Here is a 10,636-nt window from a genome sequence, read left to right as displayed (position 1 = left end):
CAAAAAAGGCAAATAATATACCATAAAAAATATATACATACATACAAAACACAGTAGACTTCTCACATAAACGACTGATGATTTCTGCCAAATTTGTTTGTTTTTTGTTTATTGACTTAAAATACGAGTATGATTGGCATACTTCAAATGTAACAAAATGTCTGTAGTTTACATTGTCAATATTTAAGTACAAAATATTTTATGTAAGTAATTACTTAAGTTTTTAAGTAATATGACACTGGAGCACATTGTGTTGAAAGCAGATAATTTGTTAAAATACTGTACCTCATACCGTTATTTATGACCATTGAATCCAAAATAAACATAACAATTCGGACATATTTTTAACTTTATCCTTGGATTTCAATGCCTTTTACACAATATTCATATTTAAAGACACTGGTGTTACAATAATGTAAAATACAGCTACTTAAAATAAAAATAGCAAATTGTGCAGTACAAATAAAAATTTAAATCAAGTCTTAGTCGGTTTATTGTTGGTATGTGGTCGGTCACCTACTGTGTGTTCTGTATATCTAAAAAAACTGTTAAAAACAAATGTACTCTACTAAGATATACTTCACTCATAAATCATATGATATTGTGACAAAATGCTAAAATATTGTATTTTCAGTGTTTGATCATTACATGTCAAATTGACATTTTACATCTAAATTAAATGGGAAAAGTATTACCAATTCATGAAACAGGCTTAATGTACAATATATAATTAATATGAATACTTTAAAAACATATTTTTTTGGTCTTCATATTAGAGAATTGGATTTCTTTTTCTTTGCTGATTATAAAAGTTAGACTGACAGTGATACACCCAGGACAATAGGTCTATCTCACGCCACTAGATGCTGCCATTGCTCTACTATATCAATGATGGGCGGCTTCTTACAAAAAAATTCCTTAGTTGTATTGTTTTGCAAAAATGTAAAAGATAGTGTAAAATTAAAACACACCTTTTATAAATGAGCATTTCTGTGTGCAATAAATCACTGTGTATCAAGTCAGAAATATCCAAATGTACACAAACAAAATCTTCATTGTATAATCATTACTCTGGACATAAAAACTGCAAGTACAGAAATCACAACCAATGTACTTATTGTCTCCACCATTAAAACCACAACAACCACATTGAACACAACAGCAGTTCACCAACTGTGGTGCCACACAAAATATTCACAACTCATTTCATCAAAACAAGCATTTTTAGATTGGCTCAAAATCTCAGGAATATTTAGAAAACCAAGGATGAATATCACAAAATTAACAGATCTCTGTTGACTGAAAGTAAGGGCACAATTTAATGTTGTGTCCTTTAATGTTTTTATATTCAATCAGACACAGGAAAGCAATATCCACGTAGAAAGGCGATGTACAGAAGTTGTGAATAAAAAAAAAAAGAGTAAAGAGGCTTTCAGTGACATATTACAGATACATAGTTTTGTTTGAAATGCAAAACCACTCTGCACATTACAGATATAGCTACCCACAGAGAGAAATCATAAGAAATGTAAATCCCCACCCTGTGACAAGGATACCTTTACCACTTGAGTCAATTGCACTTCAATAATTCTCTTGCAATGCATTGTAAAGCCCTTTTCTATTGTTTTCCACTCATTTTCTCTCAGCGAAATGTTTGAGTGAGAGTGACATGGTAAGGAGTTCTTCAAGGACAGAAAGAAACCTTTCATCTCTAGATCTCACCTTATACAACCCTTCATGCATACAAACAGCTTTCCTAAATGGTTGCACCGATACAGACACACAGCTCAACACCACCACATAGGATTGCTGTGCTAGACATACCAGCACTGGAACACATTAAGGATCTAGGCAAAGAAACCACAGAAACAACTACGTTGGTGCTTCTTTCTTTCCTTGTCCTGTTAAATTAAATTTTCCCAGTCTCTGTTATTCATCATCCAAAATTCTTGTCCTTTACGTGGAATCTCTTGGAACCCTCCTGTGGAAGACCACTGACTGCTTCTGCTCGAACTGCTCCTTCCTCCTTTTTTTCTGGTCCCAGCGGCACAGCAGTATCATCTTAAAAGTTGTGCGAAATGTTTTGTTGCACAGGGCGTAGCACATGGGGTTGACTGTGCTGTTGACATAGCACAGCCAATACCCAACTTCCCACAGGGTCTCTGGAATACAATCTTTACAGAAGGCATTGATGAGCACCATGATGTTGTAGGGTGTCCATGTGATGATAAAAGCAAAAAGGATGGCACTAAGAGTTTGAGCTGCCTTCTTCTCCTTCACTAATGACATGCGCTTTCTGTTGGTTATCTGACTCCGAGCTCTGGATGCAAAACGTTTTGCCAGAGCTGCCTCTTTGAAGGATATTGGGACAGCGGGAGATTTGGTGGACATGCTGGTGGTACTGTTGGTGGCAATGGTAGTGGTTGTTGGCGGACCATCTAGAGAGCCTTGATTTGAGGTAGCCTGGATGGCAGGCATTGATTGAATCTTGCGTGAGCAGAAGCGCTGGTTGGAGCTGTTTTCTGAACTGTGCTCTCCATCAGGGGTAGTGGCTGCAGTTGTGTTGGTGGTGACTGTCGAGACACTATTTCGATTATACTCTGCTCCCCTGAGAGGATCCTCCTCTGAGGCTGCGTCCAGATCCTCACATGAAGTGAGCTGGGAGTTTACTGCAGCCTTTATGCCAGGCAGGCTGAGGACAATGGAGAAAATAGCATGACTCTGAGAGATCATCTCTGGGCCCCCACAGTCTTCATCTTCTGAAGACCCGGACTGATCCAGCGATACTGCAGCATCATTGTTGTTCCAGCTGTCACTGCTGCTCTGGTCTGGATCTCTATCCCGCTGCCGGATACTTCCAGGTCTCCAAGAACGAACCCCAGTCAAGCAATGCAAGCGGCCAACTAACTCCTGACATGTGCTCTTTCTTTTAGACAACCTGGTCAACTCATAGCTGCCGCAACTTCTTGAACTTCCTGTCTGATGAACAAAACAGGATCTCTCGCGCTTGGCTTTCCCACTTTTTCCTCCAGTCCCACCACGACACTCTGAACCCTGCAACCCAGCTAACTCTTTTGAACGGTTTTGGGTCTCCTTGTAAATGCGCCAGTAGAGAACACTCATTATTGTTACAGGCAAGTAGAAAGCCGCCATGGCTGTGCAGAAGGTTATAGTGGGCTCTGAGAGGAACTGAATATAGCACTGATTTGAGGGTACTGTCCTTTTACCCTCAAAATACTGCCACAGCAGGATGGCCGGGGCCCACAGAACAAGAGAAACAATCCAGGCAAGGCCAATCATGATCCCAGCTCGCTTTGTGGTCCGTTTGGCCCGGTAGGTCAAAGGCCTTGTGATTGAAAAGTAGCGGTCAAAGCTGATGACCAATAGGTTCATAACCGATGCATTGCTGGCCACATAGTCTATAACCAGCCACAGATCACAGGCCCAGTTGCCCATAGCCCAGTAGCCCATCACAAGATAAGCTGTGTAGAGGTTCATTGAGATGACCCCTATGATGAGGTCAGCCACAGCCAAGCTCAGCAGGAAGTAGTTACTGACCGTCTTTAGCTGGCGATTAACCTTAAAGGATACCACTACCAGGATGTTGCCGATGATAGTGACCAGTGACAGCATGCCTGTCAGCAAGACAATAAGGACAACCTGCCACACATGGTGCCCACCCAAGGGATCCAGGAGCGTGGTCAGATTCCCATCTTTGGATTCTGAGGTGAGGTTAAAAAGTTTGCTGGTGGAAGAGGAATTATTGTCTAGGGTATCTGCACGAGAATCCAACCAGGAGGATCCTCCATTTGCTCCTTGGTGGAGAGCATTGGATTGTGGGTAATCTCCAGCCACCATTGGTGATGTGTTGGTAGTCAGGAAGAGACCAGGGTCTGTGTTGTTGAAGCTCATTTTTATGTCCTGGCATATTCTAAAGAGAGAGACAGAAGGGCAGAAAAGGAATGAAATGGAGTAGGGACACATGAGTAGTCATTGCTATCCATATCCAGTAGGTGGGGTTAGATGTCTATTCTAAGAAGCTAGTTGTCTGATAAGGCAAAATATTTGGGTTTAATTGGCCTTTCCACTTAAAATCACTCATAATTTCATATGTAGATGATTTACATTGCAAATGCATGACAGGCCATATATTAAATTACAACTTGACATGTGACTCAACATAGCTAGGCAACCAACACAGCGAGATAGAATGATTGCAATCAACACTTGTTTCTTATGATACCCAGCAAATTGCAAAGACTTTTCTCCTTCACACATGTGCTTTCACACATGGTTGCCTCATTTGTGAAGATGACAGTGTGAGGATTTCACCTTGCGTAACAATCAGCATTGGACAGAGAATTTTTTTTTCTTGTCAGTTCAGGTGTGGAGTTTATAGAAGATTTAGCTCTAGTGTCTGGTGTCAGCTGTGGTGTCAGCTCTAGTGTCAGTCTGTCACTAAAACACATACAGACTGAAAGTGTTTTCTTATGACGTGCTTTGTAGTAATACAGCTCAAACTCAGTTGACAGATTTTTCAAAAAAGTGAACATGACAGACATCAGCCAGAAAACAGTAAATCCAGTCAAAAAGTGAAAGAAAGTACTGATGACATTATTGATGCTACGACATATCATCGGATATGAGCATACAGGAGGGAGAAACAATGGGGGTCAAAAGGCAAAGAATGAAATAAACTCTAAGACTAAAACCTTAAAAGGAATTCCAGCCCTTGCTCCTCTCTGAATATAGAGGTTTTTGGTGTTAGTTTGAGTTGCTGGTTGATTAGTCACCAAATTTGATCTAGTGTTCTACAAGCACTGTGCAGAGACAAAACCTAATGGTACTGTAAAACAGAGAAACAGCACTATAGGAGCTAATATCACCATGATCATAGAGAGAATGAATCGCTATCTGTTTAAGTAGGGAACACTTCACGCTGCAAATGCAAACATTAAACAGAAGATCCTGCTGTTTGTGTCTAATCAGTCCCTGAGCAATTGGATAAAAAGATAAGCTTTTATTTTGCAAAGTAATATGTTCTGTTTGAGTCGATGTCTGATTTGTGATCACCTATAAATGTAACGGTGTTTTGCATTCACGCTCCGTTTACACAAATATCCTTGCAAATACATGTAAGCACAACCATAGCAGTACCAAACCGTGTAAACCACAATCGCACACTTTGTAATTCACCCCACTGGTAAAAGGTATTTGAAGCTGAATGCTGCACCTGTGCCTTCACATAATCTCAGACCTCCCACGGAGCTGGTAAAGAACCCCAGTTGCCTACAGTGACTGATAGCCATTTGTAACATGAGTGCTCTCTGCTACTACTATTATCAGGGGGCTCTCTGCTATCCCCACTCCAGATGCACAGCGCTGCAACCAAGCAAGTACAAGTATATTTTCATATTTAAGACATATGCTGTTTATGTTACATGAGCATGTGCAGGCACATACATGAACTGTGTACATCATATCTGCATAGAAATACATTGCATGCATGCACACGTACACAAAAAAAATATTAAAACTAGAATTGTATCCAGGGACAAAAACAGAAACAGAAAAAGTAGGCAATGCAAAACTGAGTATGAAAACAATAATGGCTGCAAGAACAAACGGATAGATAGAAAACAATAATGCCTCTTTAGAAAACAAAGTCTACTTTTCACAAAGCAAATTCTACAGTGCATGGGGTACAGTAATGTGTTACTAATGAGTGTTTAACATCTTTTAATTGGCTGATGACGGCAAAATGTGTCTGTATGAAGATAAGGGAAAGGAAAGAAAATCAGCCTTTAATCTGCTACCTTGACTTGCTGTGAACAAGCTGGATGGAAAAATAAAATTAGCAATAAAAAACAAAAAAACAAGGAAGTTGTAACAAAAAAAGGAAAATCAGACAAATAAAACCACAGTGCTTAGGGTCTGGGGAACATAGTAAGAGGTTAATTACAGTACAGTGAAGTGAAGATTGGATTCTAATGGAGAAGACTGGAATCCATCTACCTGCTTTTGCTTATTTCAGAAAAGTACATGTACAGACTCGTGGATCAGGATACCCTCAGATGCATAGACTTACAGGATACAATGCACTGACAAAATATATGCTATTTACAGAAAATAATATATTTACGTTTTCTTTGCATTAAATAATTATGCACAGCATTCACCTGACCAGAGAAACATTTAGGCCTACAGTATCTGTTGCCACAGATTTAAACTAAGAACAAACATATATTTACATGTAATCCCAGGGGAGAAGAAACTGGCTACACGCAGAACTAGAGATGTATTTTTATTGTTGTTTTCCTTAAAATTGAAATGATCAGGCTTTTTTAGATGAAAACTGTATGTACCAGATGACAACATCCTTGTTGCATGTGGGCGGGAAACGTAGAGCTTTGACAGCCAGCTGCCATCTGCTATTACAGTGAAGCCATTACAGTGTCTATTTCTCTGTCTAAGCCTGAGTAAAGCCTATCTTAGGTTTGACTCCCAGGCACGTAGCTGTGATCGTTTCAGGTATACAGAGAAAGAGAGAGATCAATACTTGTTTTCTGTGTTGCAACACAATGCGCTCCCTGACATTTCGAAGCTTTTGTCCCAGCAGGATTGGACAGTGCAATTGAAGTTGGGTTCAAGGATCCATCTAAATGATCAGGTGACTACTACACAGGCTTTTATTTCCAGATCCTAATCTAGCAGAGCCATGATGGAAGCTGATGATGTTGCACAAGGATGAGTTATGATGACAGGTAGGTTTTAATAAAGGTTGAAGCTGCTGTAATTTGAATCTTGGTCGGCAACCAGTTGGGCACCACAACATACCTTCAGTCACACAGATGCTGTTAGAGAAGTTAGATTTTTAGAATTACTTCCATAGTTAGTCAACTGCTGTTTAGTCTAACTTGATGTCCCGTTGTTCACATAGCGCTTCTTGTCTGTGTTGCATCAAAGTGCAGAGAGACATCTGGAGACAGGCAGGAATTTTAATTACTGCAAAAACATCTCAGGCATAAGGAGATTTACCACAATTCTGCAAAACAATGTACAGCTAGATCTAACCACAACCTCAAAACAAAAAGAGGCTGAAAAAAACTAATCAAAGGGTGACCTCATAAATTTTCTAACCTGCTCTCTGTGGCTTCAGTTTAGGTTGGAAATGTACATCAATGCTTTTAAACTTCCCTCTGACTTCACTAAAATAATTTCTCTGCTTCTAGCTGAAAAACTCCCCAAGAGGACATCACCCGGAGGAGTTTTTGATCCTAAGGAGTTCAAATGATGTCACGTGCGGGAGCTCTGGAAAATCAGGTTGACCTTGATTACAAAATCCATAGGAAGAGAAACAAGAAAACATAATTTAAACTAAAGGTTCCTCCAAGTGATTTTTTCAGCTCGAAGTAGAGAGATATTTTGATAGGGAAGTCAATAGTTTAATGGCATTTATGTACATGTACTACCCAAACTAAAACCACAAGAAGTAAGTCACCAAAATCAGTATAGGCATCCCCTAAGAATTGGGGTACTAGACCAACAAAACTAAAGTTCACAGTTTTTAGCAGTCCCGAGAAACAGAAAGTTAACTTTTTTAGTTATTAATCCAGCAGATGCAAGAATTGTCATACAGTCAGAAGATTTCTGCCTTATGGCAAAAGCACAGGCAGCAAGTTTAGAGGGAATACATGACTTCAAACAGCGACCATGAATTAAGAGCCTTCTGTTTTATCTCATAAAGATGTGTTATTTAGAAAACAATCCACTAGACCCTGTCAGTTAAGCCTCTGCTGTTCCTCAAAGCTTGATGATGTGGTGTTACACAGCAAGGAATAACACTCACACACACTGTAAGAAACACCCATGTCTAATCCAGGTCATACTGATAAAAAGTGTTGAAGGTGCTTGTTTCAGGGTGAAATGTGATTGGGAAAGTAATGCCACAAGACCAACCGCTGGAGGAGTTATCGATTTCCATCTATTGAGCGATGCAGCCTTGCTGATGAGCAAAACCTGGTGTAGACCAACTCTGATGCAGAAGTTTTATCTTACGTTTGCAAATACTACACCAACAGATGATGTAACTTACAACTGCTGTGGCCTTTGATACAAATACACCTAAAGGAAGGTTCAGTCATATGTAGATCGATGCAAACACTGTATGGTCTGTCCTGATAAATAAAAAAGTCCACTCTATATAGATAGCAGCATCTGTGATCTGCTTGATAATAAGCTTCATTAAATCACTAAAAGAGGGGATCCCACAACAGCTGCTAACATTAGAGAAAAATCAATATCTTTACACATCGTACACTACAGACTAAATAGACAAGTGAACATGGATGTATAGAAAAAAAGATGACAAGTTATGTGAATATTGTAAATAATTCACTCAATAAGTAGAACATATCATGTGTATACCAGGTTTGCTTAACGATACATGTAATAATAATAATATTAATAATATGCATAGCACGTAGACTGGAGACGTGACCTTTGGTAGCCAAAAGAATAAAGAGATAACCCTGGAACCAGTTCATCTCTGTACAGAATTGCTGCTATTTTGTACGGTTAAGTAGCAGGACTTCACAGTTTGCTCTTCCCCCCCCCACACATTTTACATCCCAGAGTTTGTCTCTCTTTCCCCACCACTTTTTTGGATGTGTATTTTGCAGACTCATAAATATGTCTAAACATCCTTTTTCCCAAGGGCTCGACAGGCTTTCCAAACATTAATTTCATAAAGGCAGTAATAATGTACACTGAAAAAACTACAGCAATGCTGAAAAATTTGTTAAAATGATGAGTTACCTTTTTCTCTTTATGTCTATTAATGTGGCAATATATAATGATATGGCTATGTGTAATGTAGATGGCAATAATATAAATGAACAACTATTTCAAATCGAAATTTTCAATTACGCTCTAGTTATCCAGGAAAGACGTGATGGACTGTTAGCAGTCTGTCTTTACAGAAGTTGATGGGTTTTTTTGTGGAGTTCACATGTTCTCCCTGCGTTGTGCCTGCGTGGGTTGACTCTACTTTTCTCCCACAGTCCAAAGCCATGCAGCTTAGGTTAATTGCTGACTCTAAATTGCCAGTAGGTGTGAATGTCAGCATGAATGGTTATGTGTCTCTTTATGTCAGCTCTGTGATAGACTGGAGAGACAAGGTGTACCCCGCCTCTCACACAGTGATGGCTGGGACTGCCCCCCCCCCCAATCCTTAACAGAATAAGCGGTAGATATAACGGATGGATGAGTATTTATCCATTTAATTATGCATCATTATTCTTTCTAAAAATTACATCAGAGAGAGGGTGTAAAGAGTTGTAGTATGTAGTTCTGGCCCTGTCCTTCCTAAAAGAAAGGGACTCTGTACTTGCACAGGATGATCTAAATCTATTACAAGCTGGTGATGATCGAGCCGCTGCCAGAAAATGGTGGCAAATGTTGTGAAAAAGCAAAAAGGCCATCTGTCAGGTACTCACTGCTGACAAGAACAAGCATTTAGTGCCTACTTGGCAGGAGATGGTTTGCTGGAGTTCATGAGTGATGCTCTAAGTCAACTCCTAAAATTCAAAGACTTTCAGTCAGGCAAATCCTAAGTGAGTGTTTGATAATGTGAAGCATTTCTAGCACCTCCTCCTAACAAACATTCACAAAGGACAAAGGACACAAACGACATTCATTAACATAGCCTGTCTCTAGAGGGATTATGACAGAATAAGAAATAAGGAGCTGGACATGCAATTGCAGATGGAGCCAGACATCAAGATAAAATAGTAATAACAGTGATGCCATCAAAATAAGAGCAAGTCGGATGGTGGAAGTTGACCACAACCCCAAAACTTCACCCCAAGCAGTTCAAGGAAAATATGTGACATAAGAGCAGGACTGGGCTGACCTGTAGAGGCAAAATGAACTAGCTCAAGATGAATTAGAATTTCCAATGGTACACCTTTACTGTAATTTTCCACATTTCAAAAGCAAAATCACACTGCCTATTCTGTAGAATTGTATTTTTTTTTTTTTTTTTTAAAAAGACATGTTGGAAAAGCAGTGCACAGCCATGCCAGAGGAGATGAAGAAAGCAAGACAGAGATTTTAAATAGCACAAACATTTAGAGTGTGGACCAAAGATAGCAGCTTTCTGATATTAACAATCCAGTAGTAATAAAGACAAACAGGCAGAGCAAAGTTTCAAACTATGGAAGAAATTTATTGAAATGTGTGTACATTTTAAAGCAAATTCATTAAACTTTTGCTACAGATGTAGACTGGCCACTTTTGAACTTGGCTAGAAACCTCTTGGTAAATAAATGATATAATGTAAATGGTCTGTTCTTATATAGCGCTTTTTTACCTATTCGTACTCAAAGCACTTTACACTGCTTCTCATTCACCTATTTGCAATCACAATCATACACACACTTACCAACGGGGAGCTGCTTTGCAGCTGGTCAACTCTGACAGGGAGCAACTAAGTTGGGGTTCAGTGTCTTAATTAAATTCAAACCTTTTAACTATGTAGTGACCAGAAGCATTTTTGATTTTCAGGTCAGCAGATTGAATCAGAAAATTTCTGATTCACCCTTCTGATTCATGAATTTTCTAATGTTTGTAGCCA

The 10,636-nt window shown here is 39.3% G+C and overlaps 1 protein-coding gene across 2 annotated transcripts in view; it reads right to left on the bottom strand.

Annotated features, from left to right (window-relative positions):
- Positions 1–337: 337 nt before the first annotated feature.
- chrm3a (cholinergic receptor, muscarinic 3a) overlaps positions 338–10,636 on the bottom strand; it is an 80,568-nt gene continuing 70,269 nt past the window's right edge. For both annotated transcript variants that reach the window (XM_067516771.1, XM_067516763.1), the window contains one exon: positions 338–3,931. In XM_067516771.1, the coding sequence (XP_067372872.1) occupies positions 1,957–3,912 (1,956 nt within the window). In that variant the 5' untranslated portion in view covers positions 3,913–3,931 and the 3' untranslated portion in view covers positions 338–1,956. The remainder of the gene's footprint in view (positions 3,932–10,636) is intronic.

Source organism: Channa argus, chromosome 1 (assembly GCF_033026475.1).
Source record: "Channa argus isolate prfri chromosome 1, Channa argus male v1.0, whole genome shotgun sequence".
NCBI lineage: Eukaryota > Metazoa > Chordata > Actinopteri > Anabantiformes > Channidae > Channa > Channa argus.
The sequence above is the reverse complement of the archived record's forward strand: the minus strand, read 5'-3'. Positions and strand labels throughout refer to the sequence as shown.